Source organism: Maylandia zebra, linkage group LG11, assembly GCF_041146795.1.
Source record: "Maylandia zebra isolate NMK-2024a linkage group LG11, Mzebra_GT3a, whole genome shotgun sequence".
NCBI lineage: Eukaryota > Metazoa > Chordata > Actinopteri > Cichliformes > Cichlidae > Maylandia > Maylandia zebra.
In genome coordinates, this window is record NC_135177.1 from 20303309 (window position 1) to 20321025 (window position 17717).

General features: G+C 42.4%; 1 protein-coding gene across 2 annotated transcripts in view; it reads right to left on the bottom strand.

The window, feature by feature from the left end:
• Positions 1–14522, bottom strand: part of znf804b (zinc finger protein 804B) — a 33475-nt gene extending 18953 nt beyond the window's left edge. Inside the window, exons 1-2 of one of the 2 annotated variants that reach the window (XM_024804328.2) lie at positions 14409–14522; positions 13505–13816 (exon numbers count right to left, since the gene is read on the bottom strand). In XM_024804328.2, the coding sequence (XP_024660096.1) occupies positions 13505–13657 (153 nt within the window). In that variant the 5' untranslated portion in view covers positions 13658–13816; positions 14409–14522. Of the gene's footprint in view, positions 1–13504; positions 13817–13976; positions 14274–14408 lie in introns of those variants that run through there. The other variant, XM_024804327.2, reaches the window with a different exon arrangement.
• Positions 14523–17717: the final 3195 nt, after the last annotated feature.

Sequence of the window (17717 nt, forward strand, 5' to 3'; positions counted from 1 at the left end):
TGTGCTGAGCTCTGAAACCTGACTGAAACTCTTCAAATAAACCATTCCTCTGCAGATGATCTGTTAGCTGTTTGACAACTACTCTTTCAAGGATTTTTGATATGAAAGGAAGGTTGGAGATTGGCCTATAATTAGCTAAGACTGCTGGGTCTAGAGATGGCTTTTTGAGTAAAGGTTTAACTACAGCCAACTTGAAGGCCTGTGGTACATAGCCGATTATTAGAGATAGGTTGATCATATTTGCGATTGAAACATTAATTAATGGCAGGACTTCCTTGAGCAGTCTTGTAGGAATGAGGTCTGAAAGACACGTTGATGGTTTGGAGGAAGTAATTATTGAAGTTAACTGTACATAATGTTACATCTGTGAGATGATTATGAGCAAGTTTTTCTCTAATGGTTAGAATTTTATTTGTGAAGAAATGATTTCTCCAGCTTACGAGTTATCTGCTTTAAGGTGAGTGTTTGAGAGTTACACTAGGAAATCAGGTACTTCTCTTTTTCAGAGGAGTTACAGTATCTAAAGTGGTATGCAGTGAAGAAGTATAAATATTAACAAGATAATCAACCTCTGTGGGAGTAGCATTCAGATAGCTGCTCTGAATTGTGTTGGCGCAAGGCACTGAAGAAGATAACAGTGGATGAATTATATCCTTAAACTCAATTACAGCTCTTTCAGAAAGACAGCTGCTGTGATGAAATCTTTTCCGTACCTCTGTGTAATCCATTATTGTAAATGTAAATGTTATTAGGAAATGATCAGACAAAAGACGGTTTTCAGGAAATACTGTTAAATGTTCAGTTTCTATGTCATATGTCAGAACTGGACTGAATAATCAACAAAAAATACTGTCAGCTTTTGATCTATCATGCAATGTCATCTGGAAAGAGTCTCCTGATTGTTGACAGCATCATGTAAAACACACTGTCATTGCACTAAACGCACACCTGGATAAAAAACACACACACAGTGGAACACCTGCAGTCATGATTGGCATCGGACCTCAAAATAATTGAAGCAGTGTGGGATCATACTGACAAAGAGCAGAATAAAAGACAGCAAACAGCCAAAGAAAAGCTTTAAAAGTCCTTCAAGAAGCCTGAAGACCTATTCCTGAGAGCTACTTAAAGAAATGATGAAAAAAGCTTGAGAGTTCAGGCTGTGTTGAAGAATAAAAGTGGCCATAGCAAATTTTGACTTTCAAGCTAGTTGGAAGCAAGTATTCTAGTTTTGCAGTCTATGTTTTATTAAAATGCACATCAGAAAGCCTAGAATTTGTTACTATGTAAATACTTTCAGTCTATCTGTATGTTTGGCTTTCACACATTTCTAAACAATGTTACAGCTGTAAGCAAAAACTGGTCTGAACATATCTGTAAGAATATATATTCTGTTGATAGATTTAAAGGCAATACCACCCAAACATAAAAGAAGTGGAAAAAAATAATAAAAGAACTTTATTCAAAAGCCTCAAAATAGCTGCACTGCTTTTGTGTCGGGCTACAGTAGGGAGTCTGTAGCATCGACAAATTGCAGTGCTCTCCTGTTGAAGCCATAAATCTATGATTAGTCACAAGGCCCAACCAAACGATCACTCAGCAAGCAATCAAAATTTAATTCCCTGTCCATCACAATGCAAGGCCAAAAAGCTCCCACTGCTGATGTGTCCACCCCTCCCTGCCCTCATCCCCTCTGTCTCTCTCTATTTCTCCTCCCTATTCAACAGGGCTACCTTGTTTTCACGGAGTTATTCAAGCGCTCTACCATTGATCAATCCTATTCTGTGCCCACATTTAAAATCTGTCCACCTCTCAACATCGCCACCCTCCTCACTCAATCTCTCTGTGTTCATACTATCCTGAATACAATGTGAACTTAGCCTCTGGCTTGTGCGGCATGAGTTAAACTGATTCACTCGGGTAGAGCATAGCTTACAGACACAAAAAGCAGAGGACATCTTAAGACATTTTCGCCACTTCAACAAACATAACCCATAGGTGCTTTCTAGGATTTTTGTGAATTCAATTTGCGCTCTTTGGGAGACACAAACACAAAAGCGTGAACGCCTGCATGTAAATTCCTGGAATACCCAGGTGTTCTACAAACTGTGGTCTCCACTGTGGCTTTGAATGTATTTTTTATGATCCTACCTCTCACTTACTCGCTGTGCTCTTCAAGGACTTGCATTTGTTTCTGTGAAAAAGACAAAGATTCCCTTCCTGTTCTTTCACTGCACATCAAAGCGAAAATCATATACCAATTACAGGGAGACAAAGGATGGTGAGAACAATGGTGGGTGAGCTGAACTTTACCCGTCGTCTCTGCTGTTTCTAAATGCGTATATTGTCAATGCTTTGTGTGCCGTCTCTTTTTTTGGCAACTCTTGTTTTCCTCTTTGATTCTCTCCAAAGCTGCTCTGAGGGGTGAAAATGATATCAGAAGAGCTTTAGAAGGATAGACTGGTGAGATGTGATGATCTCTTATTCTTTCACTGTTTTCTCTCTGATTGCTCCACCCACCATTTCTGTCAGTTTTTTTATTTATATTTTTTCTTCCTCCAAATTTTTTCCTCCTTATTGGTTCTTCTTTATGCACTAAAAACACTTGTCAGTCATATGTCTTTCAAACCTTGGGCTTATTAGGCTTTTCTCCTCTCTTGCTAAATGTCACTTCCAAAATTAATTTTTTTTCTCCTCCCAGATAGCAGAAAGAAAAAAAAGTAGAAATATATGGACGATACACTCTTGACATTTAAATTACAGACACAACTGAAGACTCTGCATGGATAAATGGATATACAGCACTGTTAAGTTATTAGACCTGCAAACATAAAGCAGACACACACACCCACGTTTTCTTTATACTCGTGTGCTGTCAATCACACTCCAGACAAGGCAGCTGACTGACTGCTTCAAAGGGGATTGAGGAGGATCTGTTAAAGGGATCAAACAAGGGCTGTAATCTGTCAGAGTGCGATGATACAGATTAGAGTGAAAGACAAGTTAAGGAGATGAAGGTAATCAGTTTGGGAAGTGACAGATTTAAAGGAGAGGATTAATATGATCGAAGATTACGCACTACTCTTAATGCTCGACTAAGTCTCGCCAAGTCAGAAACTTGCAAAGATGAGTGGCGAGTACGCGCGAGGAAAGAGTCGCTGAGGAATGATTGCTTTCTTTCAGACATTGTGCTTCCGGATTCTTTTGAAGTTTTCATGTAGGTGAGTGTTTCACTGTATGTGTGTTGGCTCATTTGTGCTATCAGAGGATAACACGAGTGTGTCCAATAAGTGAGTGATCTTTTCTTTGGCACATTACAGTACGAGTGCATGGATGGCTAGAGATACTACAGATCAGAGGCTGAAATTGGAGACTGTCTGGGGACTTACACGCCAGCTGAGTGAATTGCTCTGTCATGCACAACAGTCCAACTTTTTGAAAGCTGGTTTTGCTGTGCTATATGATTTTGTAGCAGTTAAGACCTGGAGCTGGCCAGGATTGAAATCCCGCCAGGACTCTCTTCTCTGCTTTCAACATCCTGCTTGCCACATTCATTTCTTTCTCTGGGTGTCCCGTGCTATCATTCCTAACTTGTATCCAGCCCTCAGTACAGCTGCATTAGTATGTATGGCCGTGTAGCTCAGGGTTTAGAGGTTTATGTCCCCTAATAGACAGAGATTTGTCCTGTCACACCCACAAAGAGCTTACAGCGAGAGACAGAGGCAGAATGGCTCCTTCCACTCTGTGTGTTGTGGGTAAAGAAGGAACATTTATGTTCCCGTCTTATCTCCAGAGAGAAGGTTTCCATTTCTGTACAAATCATAAAGCCCTAATTTGTGCTTTTCTCTTCTTTTCTCCTGCACTTTCCATCTTCTTCTTTCCCCCCTCTTGTTCTCGCTCTCTACCCCTTTCTCTGCCTCTTTTACTCACTATGATTGGATTAAGACCAAAGAAACAGAGTGTGGAGATGAGGAGGGGATGAGAGCTTATTAAGCATGTGAGAGGTGAGATGACATTAAGCTGTACAGAAAGAGATTGAGGAAGAGGTGTGTGACCACATGCACAAGTGTGTGTGTGTGTGTGTGTGTGCATGTGCATGTACCGCACACTTCTGTATTTATCCTTATAGAAGGTAGGGTGAGAAGAGGGAGGAAGTGAGGCGTTTAGCTGTGGAGCACTTTAATCAAGGGGCGAGCAATCCTGCATGACCCACTCTGTCATCCATTATTGATGCCTGCCTCAGCCAGGCTGATGAATCATTAAGCCACTCATCAGGCCTGGGAATTCTGCCTTCTCCTCGGCCGATGACACTCATTTACATAAATCACACGCTGCTATTTTTCACACTCTTGCGCATAAACACAAACACACACCCACAAACAGCCAAATACACAAAGTTCATACATGTTGGCTTGCTCTCTGATGGGCACGGCTCATACAATTTTTAATGCTTTCTGCAAAAAAACCTCCCCAAAAAAACTCATTTGTGTCATACCTTGAAGAGCCAAGTTCATTTGAGCTGTGAATACAGATTCATAAAGGTTATACTGTACATGACAATAGCACTCAACAGCTGCAACCCTACAATACCCAGTGATTAAAGACAATATGCTCAAAATCCCATGGACTGCACAGAACATGTGTTGCCTTTCCTGAAAGACAACCATGTTTTGCACTCAAGCTAAACAATTGTATAACAATGCATAGGTAAGTGGAGAGGAGAGAGTGAAAGACAAGGAGACAAAAACAAGCAGAGAGAAATAGATCTTACAGAGTTTGAGTTTGCCTCTGGGTTATATGGCAGAGGAATCTTAGGGAAACTGATGAGCACCCACGCCATGCAGGCACACACGCACTCCACCAACATATTTCTTCTCATCGTTGTAGGGTTTCCCTTCATCTCCTCTCCTCCCCTCTCCATTCACCTCCACTCCTGCTGTTTCCATGTCTTCCCATTCACTGTTGAAACTAATCCAGTACTACAGGGTAAGAATATACCTCACAGCAAGGGTAAGAAAGCCCCCCCCACCCCAGGGGCGGCTTGTCCAAAAATGCTGAAACACAAACATGCCAAACATACATGCCACAATCAGAGGAAACAGGCACACTGCCCATGAAGCCGTTAGCCAAGGCCTAGTGCGTAGCTGGAGGCTGCTCGTAGACCACTGTGATCCTGCCATCCCTGCAGCACGCAGCCAGGGCATTTCTGCACAATGCTAAGCTGAGCGCCTGCCATCTCCAATCTGCTAAACGCAGGAATGCTGCTGCTCATGATAATTACGGCGGGTTGTTTGCTCCATCACTGTTGATATGAAGACGCAAGCAAACGGCATGAATTATTAGTGTCTGCATCATGGCTCACGCTGCTGGTGGAGGTAACTCTGATATAATTCGATGCACTGTTACTGATGCATGACCGACTGCACTATCAGAATGTCCTAGTAGGTCCTATCTGCTGTAATACATAAACATGAGAGCACATAAGAATGAACACACATGGACTTTCATATGATGTTATGATAATACTACATGTATTTTTGCCCTGCTTGTATTATGATTTTATCAGGTTCACAGAGACTTTAAAAGAAAGGTAATAGCTCAGTAATACCCTTTTCAACGTTCTGAATCCTTGATCCCAACAATGACTTTTTTCAGTAAGTAAAGGTTTCTAACCATGTTGTACTAGATCGATTGTACATGTGCCATCATAGCAACTTGATAGCAGAGCACTACATCCCTATTTTCTAGACAATGGAGAAACCTTTAAATTTCATATGTTTTACAGTAATCTAAGTCACTCCGTTAATTTAATATGTGGTATGACTTTGAGCCGTCTATGTGACTATACTGGCGTACCAGCAGTACACCAGTATAAGTCACATAGATCGCAGTGCACCATTACAGCCTATTCTGTTCAAGGCACAGCAAAGCACAACATGAAAGCCTTGATCTTATGTCAACGAATCCAGGGAAGTAAAACTTGTTCATATGCATTAAAATTCCTCTGCCACTTTGATCTCTAAATGCAAAGTGCCTGCTCGATTTCTTTCAGTCGTAGTTATTTTTATAAATCACCCTTATGCACATGAAAAGTGGAGAAAAAAAAATGATGTGAAGATCAAGCTGTGAAAGAAATCCAAGTTGCTTTATTCAGAAGGAGCCCCTTGGTCCCCGTTAAGCTGGGAGAATTTCCAGGGCTTCTGCTCAACTGGGAGGTGCTGGTTCATAGCCTCTCTTTCAGTGAGTCATCCCTTCTTCAGAGGAGAGATAATTAATTTGTCTGAGCTGCTCTTAACCCTGGCCTCCGTGTCAGCAGCCAAAACGCACGCAGGTAATCAAGAGTGCAGGTGCAAATTTCTGTAAGGCAATGCACATGCAAATATGCAGGCTGTATTTAGCGAGTTGCAGCTACATCACCTATATGAAAGAATGAATCCAGGTAGAGTGGCAGAATAAAAGGCAGAGGAGTAAAACGGAGGTTATTGAAGAACAGAGAAACCGACCATCAAATAAAGCGCACCCTCTCTGCACTTTCGTCCCTTGAAGGATTTTTCAGCAATATTGCTACTGCAATATTACTCCCATCACCCACACGCTCCCGTACAGGCATACTGTACACAGATATGCACACAAACACGCACACAGCATACCTATCGCTCCTCCTCTGTCTCTCTCTCTCACATACACACACACACGCATACACACACAATTCAAACGCCTAAACAGATGAACCTTTGACCTGCTAAAAAATGAATGGGCTTCAGAGATGAGATGAGAAGCAATAGGAGATGGATATAAGAGGTGTGTCAGGGAGAAGGGGCTGAGAGCAAAGGTAGTGGCTAGAGAAATGGTTAGAGGGGAAGACAAAAGCTAGCTGCAAATTATAGTTTAAAAGAAAAAAGGGAGGGTGGGCGGGGAGCAAAGTTTATACTGCAGAGAAAATCATGTCAAGGGAATTAAAGAGGATAAGACCGAACCCAGAATGAGACGTGGCATCCTAATGACTGTGAAGCAAAAATGCTTTCATCTTCTCTTCTCTCACCTGTCTTAGTTTATTTTTTGCAATTTCACATATATATATTTTTTCTAGCACAAGCTCAATGATACACGTTTGATTACTATGATTTGGGTATTTGTGTGTATGATTTTGTTATGAGCGTGTCTTTCAGTTTCCGCCTGAGCTGCTGTTCCAGATGGTTCATCAAACATCCAGTAATTATCAAACACTCACTAATTGTACGTGAGTGTGTGTTTATGTGCTGGTGTGTCTCCAGGTGATTATCTGAAGCTGTGATCACTAATGACCACACAGACAAACATCTGTCCCCAGGTAATATACAGAATGAGAGCTTGGCCATCTGCTGTGCCTGTGAGCAGACACGTATGAGTCTACAGAATTCGTGTCTTTCCCACAACATGCGTATAATGCCAAGATCTGTGCTTTAAAGATGCTTGCTCATCCTGTGGCTATAAAATCAGCACGAGAGGCCCTCGCTATTCTTTTACCACAACTATTACCAAACGCTCAGCCACTCTTTGCCCTCTAGATATGCTCGCACACTCCTACGCAAAGCCCTTGCAGGTTAAATCAGCCCTGCAGGCATCTTTGCCCTCGAAGCCATAGACATCGGACCCAAACTGGAGTTAATAAATTCTTCCAAATTATAAAGAGGTCAGGTAGAACTTTTAGTCCAAATGGAAGGTTGTAAATGTGTAAAAATACAATCTCTCGGGGATGAATCATCAAACGTTTTGTGATTGAAAAATACTTTTTTTGTGGAAGTTCAAATGGTCGTTGAATTCATTCAAGTCAAAGCTGTGTGTGCGTGTGTGTACATCTGTGTGTGTGTCAGGAGGTAGCAAGTCAAAGATGCACAAATAAAGACTTGTCAGTAAAATATATAAAGATCATCTCCATCTCCAATGAACAAGCGCCACAAAGCTAGCGCGCACACAGGAGTAGAAGCACAAAGGCACCTACAGATAAGTAAAGGCTGAGGATGCTCAAACATCTTGCATCTCCTTCATTTCTCCATTCCTGAGGGCACGCTGCGCTGTTGTTAAGAGACTGGCAGGTTATGTCACCTCAGACGCTGGGTTCATTTACAAGCTACACAATGCATTCCAAACAAACAGGGAAGAAACTTGCAGGGTAGAAGGAAAAAAAGCTAAGGTGGATTAATAAAAAAAAATAAAATGAAGAAAGCTGAGAATCAAACTGGAAGAGCCAGAAAATAGAGAAGCAGCAGAGTATAGGCAGCACTATTCCTCTGGGGAATCATCCTGGTTATCAAGTAGAGGTTATTATGCTATGAAGCACTAATGAATTCATTAGCTAAATGAAATGTCAATAAAGGCTTGAGAGAGTGTTAAAATCGATGCCAACTGTCTCTTTCTCCTGCTCGCCCTCCTCCTTCTTTTCATCCTATCTCACCCATCTGTCCCAATTATCCACCTTTCTCTCCAACACACACACACACACACACACACACACACACACACACACACACACACACACACACACTCTCCAGAGTGTTGAGCGTAAACTGTGATGGAGGACATTAGCGGTGATCAGTGGGAGCACTTTGCAGTGGTCAGCAGGAATGGTCCAGTCATACAGAACTTTCACATTCAGCAGCACTCACCTGCTCACTCTCAAACGGCTCTAATGCCACTTAATGGCTGACTTGGTGCGTGTGCACGTGTATGTGTGCAATAACATTAGACTTTGTGTGAGCGACTGCAGCAAAGAGAGCCTTGACTCCGCAGCTGTGACAACACAGCAAGTCAACAGCTGCTCTTGAGCTTTTCTCACAGACATTTCTTCATCTCAAGCTAACGTTTAACTCTTTTTCTTTCTGACATTTGCTGAACCGCAATTACCACCTTGATCCTCTCTTCTGAGTCCTTTTAACACTGAGGCTGGATCACTTACTATTATGATCATCATTTAAGGCCCCTGGGTAAGATTCTTGTGGAATGCATTAGCGTCCACGAGAAAACTAGCAAGCTAAATAGCCAACCGGCTGGCTCATCTCACCTCTGTCCCCTTATTATGGCTTAATATTTAAAGCTAACCACTTGGCTCGCTCTGAACACGGCACTGTTTTTGTGCAGCTAAACAGTTGTTTCAAGGTAATTGTTCGGGGCATATGTTTAAATGCCACCTCATTTACATAAACACTGTTCAGCTCCCTGTGGAATCAATGAAAACAGGGGGGAGCAAATGTGGAGTCACAAACACACACACACACACACACACTGCCGCATTGGCACTCACTTTGACACCATGCTGGATAGCCAGTGATCTGTTTCCTGCAACGGCAGTGAAATATACATCAAAGTGGTCTTCAGGGGATGAACAGTAAGTATGCACATACACACACATACACACAGTCCACCCCCACTTCTAGTAGAATATTATAGCCGTGAATGTGTGTGTATGTGTGTGTGTGTAAAGGAAAGCGAGAGAAAGACAGTTTGGATCCATTGGAACTGAGAGAAGCATCATGCATGACTTTGTCCTCTTTGCACACACCTTTTCGCTCCTGCTGTCCTCCCTCAATGTTGACGCCGAAACCAAAAAAACCAAAAAACCTTTGAGGTGTTAACAAGAGATTTAGGAGTGACTCATCAGTGATGATTAAGTACTAATATACATGCAGGATCCGAAAGTTAGAAACATCCAAGGGGCCTATCGCAGTGACTAATTGGTAGCAATAAAGTAGTAATAAATAAAATCCCAATCTAGATCTCCCATGCTACACTGTGTGGATGCTAACTAAGCAACAAAACAAAAGGATTTTAACAAACACAATTCTTTTTTTTGTGGTAAAAAAGGGGGCAATGTGTGCATTGATTGGCACCCAGTGTTTGCTTAATGCCGCCTTATCAAAGTGTAGACACAAGAAGTTACTCCTGACAAATCCCAGCTGTAAAATCCTTTGTAGTCAACTGATCTGAGCTAAATCAAAGAGCGTCTGCTGTTCTGCCTGGCGTGGCGTTCCCTACAACAGGACGGACGGGGGCAAAAGATGCTGCTCAGCATGTTTAACCACCTTGAAGAGATGCGTTCAATTCACTGGTTCCTGACTGAAGGGCTAACTTTCACCTAACGCAGGCAGTCACATTTGAACTCCTTGACCACGACCGCAGATTCTGTATCATGCTGACAGGCTCGAGCCTTGTCTAAACTAATATGGATAAATCTGAAAGCGAGGTTTTTTTTTTGACCTTCTAAACATGCTTGGCCAGCGTTTTGCTGAACTTTCCACATGTAGATTTATGTTCATTAGTTTGGACATGGCCTTGGAGGTAAATGATGTCCTTCGTACCATGAATAACACCTGAAAAACAGAGCTTGTAGTCTAAAAAATGTATTCAGTAAAATTCTAACTTCTATTTTTACTTGTCTCTGTCTGTTCACATGGAGGTCAGCTACAGTTAAGCCTGTAAGCTGCTATGGATTCAATGTTTTTTCTTTCTTTCTTCTTTTTTTTTGTCAGGAACGCTTGAATCTACTGTATACTACGGGTGAAAGGGAATCTTCAGAGCAGCTGCTGCTCATGTTTTTTGCTTGAATGGTTTTCTTTGATGGGATTTCTTCTTTTTGATGATATTTGAAGGGTTACAGATTTGAAATGTGGCCTGTAGAGATTCCTAATTTTCAGTGTCATATCTGTTTTGATGGTTCACTGTAACAGTTCAACTATTTATAATCATGGGGCTTTTATGCTGAAGCCATGATGCCGTATCACATCAGGTAAATCCCAGGTGTGAATAATAAAATGATGATGGCAGTTTTGCTGTTTTCATATTGTTTCTGCTTTTATCATATGGTATAAATCAAGTAGCATTTTGCCAGGATCGCACCTGTGTGTTTCTATTTTAATGTGAATTTTCAAAAGGGTGAAAACTCCCAATATCATAATGGCTTAGGTTTGTTGTATATACACATATAAACCTACAGCTTATTAGCATTTTATTGAAAAGAGAATCAAATGGGTTGTTGTTTATTACTTATTGATTTTGTGATGTGATATCTGTTCCTTAAATGTGGAAATGTATCCAATCTCAGCTTGAGTGCTGCTCTCTCAAAGCACGTTTTAATGACATTTTACTTCCACTTTTTTATCTTATTAACCACCTCGTGACAAATCTGTTTCCAATATTGTTCTGCAGTCGCTCGGGGAGAGAGGCGCACCTCTTTGTCTTTATTGCTGAGTGACTGGGCACCCAGACAGAGCCTCTGTGCTTGGGTGCAGGTAAAAGACATTATGTTGCTTTTAACTTTCACTCTGAGTCTTACTTTATAACATAGCAGAGATCTCAGCATAGCCCACGTGTCCATCAATTCATATAAAACTGATTAGTTAGCAACTTTGAACACATCCTTGCCACCATCTGATATGTCTTAGCTTTAAACCTTTATCATAATAACCCCAATGAAGCCTGGGAGGTGATATGCGTCATTCACGCAGTAAAGTTGTTCTATATACTACGTAACCACTGCAGGAGCTTTGACCTCTTTAGAGTTTTTCCTCGCCTCCATACAACTTGGAAAAAGGTAAAACTGCACCAGAACTGTTCCAGAAACCTCTAAATTACTCTGATATTACACAACATATATCTGGATACAATATATCCTTTATACTTAGGCCAATTGCACCCAATGTATAATCTGGTATTAAACTGCTTCACACGTACTTTCTCAATGCTAAGGATGAGGATACTAACGGATTTTGGTGTGCGGGAAACAACTGTAAGCTCATCCTATGTGTGTCATGAAAGTTTGACAAATCTTTAAAAGACATGCTACACTCTAACGGATTACTTATCCCAAACAAGTGACAAGTAGTTCAACGATTCTTCATAACATGCCGAATTTGGAAAAGAATGGCTGCCCGGGAGCCTATGCATTCATTAGTCTAAAAATATAGACATGCCTAAAATAGTCATTAAGCTTCAAATGAATTCAAGTAAGAGTTCCTTTGAGAATTTAGAGTGATTTCTGGGAGGAGGTTAAACTTGTTGCAGGAGCAATAAAGACTGAGTGTTTAATGATCTTACAAGAAGATAAGAGGGTTCTGAGAAATGATCAAATACAACAGAAGAAGCCCTAATTTGTAGAAATGGAAACATGTGCTGCGCATGCTGAATCTAAACTGTGTGGCAGACGCACAGAAATCATTTCCGTGTGTTTAAAAGTTTGCAAGAATATTCCTTGCACCATCTCTGCCAGTCTGACTGTGTCTGCTCAACACTGTTCGCTCATTCCCATCACACAGTGAACGCGGGCCGAACATGACAGACTGGTAATGACTTCAGTATGAACACACACATACACACACACACTCACGCACTTATACACACATACCAGCTGCTCCTTTCCTCCTTTCTCATCAAACTTGTCATCAGCTCCGCCAGTTTGTCTCGTCTCACATTAAGAGCTCATGAATAATGTGTGATTACCAGAGACCCTTGGAGCAGCTCCTGGATGTACAACACACAAAACGCAAAACGTAGGCTACAAACGGCGAGAGATATGGAGATGCAGAGACCACCCTAATTCACACGGTCTAAAATATCACATACATATTTACATTTGCTGCCATTTCTTTTGCTTCTCTCTATGCCTTGTTTTCATTGCTCTCTTACTCTTACTCTTTTTTTTTTTTTTTAAAAACCCTTTCTACTACACATATTCCTTTATCCATACAGGTGTGCACACAAACATGCACAGACCCTCAAATACACTGAAAGACAGTTTACAACTGAATGCCAGTTTCTTGGCTCAAAGGAATCATGAGCAGCGTGGAAAGGTCAGGAAACTATACTCTACAAGCCTAGACTGGTTTTTCTCTCTTTCTTTCTTACACACACGCACACACACACACACACACACACACACACACACACACACACACACACACACACACACATACAGAGAGAGAGAAAACAAACACGTACAAATACTCCCCAGGTAATTAGGCCTATTTTTGTCAGGGCAACTCATTTCCTCCTCAAAGAACTAATGTAATTTGATTTGTTTAATTCCCATAGCCATGAGAGGGAGAAGGGGGCAAGGAGGGACAATGGCTTCATGGTTGGATACACCAATTTTTTTCCCTAAGCTTAAAATATTCACATCTCCTGCCCCCCCCCCCCCCCCCCCCCCCCCCCCCCAAATCAAAAAATATCCTTAAGGCTCAGGAAATTATCATCCTCTGCAGAAATATTCACCTATTCAGTACCGTATGACAGCACGGCTGGGTCTGCTGGGCACTTGAGTGTTTCTCCCACAGTTTACACACACGGACACACACACACATTTTCCTCCCTATACTTGGACTTCCTATGACATCACTTAACTTTACATACGTTATAAATCCCATATCTCCAAAAATAGAGGGAAAAAAAACACTTCACTTGAACTCTTTCAAACTTGATTGCTCAAACCCACACACATCTAGAGAAATCTGTCAGAGCCTGTATGCTGTCCTACCGGTGAGTCACTGTTTGCGGATGGACACAGAGGTCCTCTGAAGACTCCCTTGACGCGCCTGAAGTGTCCATTACTCAGGTGTGTGGAGCTGATAACCAGGTAGTAGCACGCGCTGCACGCCATCCCGGGGGCCTCGCGAGGTTTGGGGCCCATAAATGTTTTTTTTCCCACGTTGGTCCTGGGTGTCGGCGGTGTCCGATGAGCGCCAAGTCAAGTCCTGCTGGAAGGCTGTGCAGGTAGGAACGTTGTCGGAGCGGTGCGAGAAGAGGAGGGGGGTCTCACTCCTGCTGTCCTCTGTTGGAAAGTCTCTGTCTGCGCGAGAAAAAGACAAGAGAGGAGAATTGCTGTTTATTAAGACTGTACCTGCTTCTTAGATGCGCGCGTTCGTGTAAATGCGTGAACACAGAAGAGACAAAAAGACTAAAAAGAATGAGAGACAGTTTCATAGATGAGGATGCTAGAGCCTACTGACCGAGCTCTGATGCTGGAGTCTGCGTTTGGCATGCTGTCGTCGGCCAGGCTTAAATAAATGAATGAGCGCCTGTGGAGTGCCAGAGGAAGAGAGGGATCCATCCAGTCTCTGTTTCACACACACCCCCTCTCTCGCTCACCCCTCCTCTCGCTCTCTCTTCCCCGTCTCCCCCCCTGTCCACTGGTCGAGTCTGTAAAGTGCAGGCAGCCTCAGCCAAACAGCAACAGCGGCACCCCAATTTGAGTTCTCAGTAAAGAAGAGTGCAGCAGACACTCTCGCAGGTGCGCCTTCTCTTCACGCACCTCCAACAGAAAAGAAAGGGAAAACATCTGACCTCTCTGTCTCCCCCCCCCCCCCCCCCCACACACACACACACACCTCCCCCTTCCTCCCTTCTGCTCTATATTTATTGGCAGAGTGGTTTACAGTCACCTGTCTTGTGAATGAAATTCCGCGGTGCTTGGAGGGAGGGACGGTAAATCCATCCAGAGCAGAGCTAGTTGTTATTATCGTTCTCCAGCGCAGGCAGGTGGAAGTGGCTCAGATTCTTTCTCAGAAACACACACACACTCTCTCTTCTTCTCTCCCCCCTCCTCACCCCCGCGATCTGTATGTGCGTGCGTGCCTGCTTTCTCTCCTAGGGGGCTGCACCGGACCGGATTTCTGTCTGCTGTAGACTATAATATGCAGTCCGTGTCCGCGTGGGTCTGGGATGGACGGGGATCACTTCAGTGCATGTTGTGCTTGAGTAACTCCGAACTGAAGCCCCCCCGCACTTTCTCTTTTTTCCAGCTTTTCTTCCCTTTTCTTTAATTCTTATTGTGCGCATCAACAAGGAAATGGGAGAATCTATTTTGAACTGTATATCCTTGCATGTGATTTAAAGATTTAAACCCACCGATGGCAACCCGTGTTGACGTCCATCTCTCCCTCTCATGCCCCCCCCCCCCCCCCCCCCCCACACACACACACACACTGAAGGCGCGAAAGTTAAAGCGTCATGGTTTTATAAGATCCTGGCATCGTCTGGTGGGGGAGAGGAAATCTCTCTCACTTGCAATCTCGGGGCTGATGATTTGATTACAGATAAAAGCGTATTTCCCCGGCTCGGCCTGTCAAACTGCGCCTGTTGCCGTCAAAGAGCAGCTCTGGAACAAGCAGCAGCTGAGGCTCACGGTGTGTCTCAGCGGCGTATGGCTCTGTTCCTTAACGCGGTGCTGAAATTAAACCGCGAACACCCACAGCAGTGCACGGCGCGTCATGCATATTCAGCCTGGGATTAGGGTGCCTTTTGTGCTCAACGTCAACCCTGAGCGCTGCAGACAGCTCTGGATTTTAGAGGTAAACACTAAAGAGGACACCAAAGGACGCGTTTAAAAAAAGTGAAGTCCACTTTGCTCGCTTTTCGTGTTTTCTGTGTGGGTGGATGGTAATATACACCCACGACGAAGTTTAAGCAACTTCTACTTTGCAATAAATGATAAAACCGACAGATTCAGATGCTGATCGTGTAACTTTTGACAGTCTTTATATTGTTGCCGTTGCTGCTGTTATTAACGCAGGGGTAAGTAAAGCTTTAAGGACAACAAATATGTAATGACGAAATCCGAACAACACAAAAAATCCGTTTTCACTTTCAGTTTAAAAGCAGCAGCAAAATCTACTCTTTGTGAGACATCTGGGCTTCCACATATTTGTAGCACACAACTGTGGTTGATCCTTGTGCTCTTGATTTGCAAACATTATGTCCGCAGCAGCCTCTTACTCTTTGTCAAACTGTTGTGGCTCTGCACTCGACTCATTTTCCTCTTCAATAAGTTTCTTTCTAGTCCTAGAGGCCAGTTTTCTTGCACTTCTCAGCCCTCCTGAACATGTGTGAGCATTATTACATGAACTGGTCTCAGATGCACTTGGGTTTTGGTTTAAGTTCATTATAGTCCGAGAGAGTGTGATGCTGCTCTTTGGTCCTCTGGAACTCCATAATGGTCAATTGAGTGCTTGCGGCATGGCTGGCTGATAGATCGGTAATTACATTTACCCACCCAGTGCAAGCCTGTATCACAGGCAGAGATTTGCTTCTGTGGGTGTCTGTTTGTGTTATTAAGTAACAGCAGACAAGCAAACAATCTATTTTGGTTCATCTTTGGTTACAACAGCCCACCTCTGTTTTTAATCTGATGCATGCATCAACATAATAAGCAATGGGAGGCCATACATTCTGTGATACAGACCTAACCTTGGGACTTCTTTATGGCACAACTTTTATTCAAAAATCTTTCCAAAGCAAAACTTAAATTAAACCTTATTGATTCTCTCTGAGGCACATTCTGGTCTCCAGATTAAGCACTAACCATGGAAGATGTTTTAGATTTTGCTTGCACATAACGCATCTAAGTTATGTCAAGGTTTTCAATCATTAAATTCACATTTTTCTATCTCTTTATGAACGACATCTATCAGAAATCGTGTTTCAGTTTGTGTAATACTTCGTATAAAGTCTTGTGCATGTCTGTTCTTATAAACTTGGTGATTCATGGTGACAGTAAAATAATTATATGATATAAATCATGTCTGTGTCTGCCTATGCTTTTTCCTTTTTTAAAGGAGTATGTACTTGGGCTCATGTAGGCAATATTTCTGAAGTGTTGGCTAATCGTGAATTTTTTCCACCAGTGTTCAAGTTTGCATGCACATTCCCTATCGCAGCAGTGTTTCTTCTGCTCATTCAAATGAATCTCATTTCCTGCTGTGAGGCTAACCCTGTGAACAATTTATTTTCTGAACATCCTGGGGTCAACAGTAAGTGTTTGAACATGTATGTAAGTATGTGGCTGCAAAAAACCCTATGAGAATACCTGTTCCCTACCTCCTCTGCAGTCTAAATTCAAACATCATGCTGCTGTCGCAATTTTCTCCTCCAGCTGCCTCTGCTCATAATACTAACACAACCCCCTAATGACAATAAAACTGACTGGGCGCCAGGAACACATACAGTCATGTGAAAAATAAAGTTTTTGCAGAAGTCTTTGCAGCCCTGTGAAAAACTATATGCATCCCATGATTCAGCAGCTTGTAGAGTCACCTTCGGCAGCATTAATGATGTATGATTTTATCAGTTTCTCACATCACTGTGAGGTATTTTGGCCTGCTCTTTTTTTTTTAACAATGTTGCTCCAGTTCAGTTGTGTTTTGTGGGCATTTGTTTAAGCACAGCTCTCTTAAGGTCCCATTTCAATCAGGTTGAGGTGCGGACTTTGACTGGGCCATTTCAACACTTTAATTCTTTTCTTTTTTCCAGCCATTCGTTCCATCAGCACTTGAAGTTTTTTAATTGACCGATGCATTTCAGCATGTAGCTGGGTCTTCAAGAACAATACTGCAATCAGCACAGGAAAAAAATCAGAACGGCAAAACGTGTCCAGTATACCTATCTACCAATCCACTCAGTTGTGTGATTGCACAGAAAAACAAAGTAAAATATATTTGTGATATGAGGCTTTATTTTTAAGTGTCCTTCATAGTGGATGTTTGTAACATTGGATAAGGAAAAACCTAAAACACCCCCCAAATTTATATGCTTCCTGGTTTGGTACCAAACATATCTAAGTTTGACATTAATCAGTCCTAAACTGGCCTTTTATCACACTGACAGCATATCAGCACAAGCACCTCATACCAACTGTCAGGGGTCCAGGACACTGTTCTTGTGTTTTCCTTCAGATGCAACTTTGCAAACCTAAG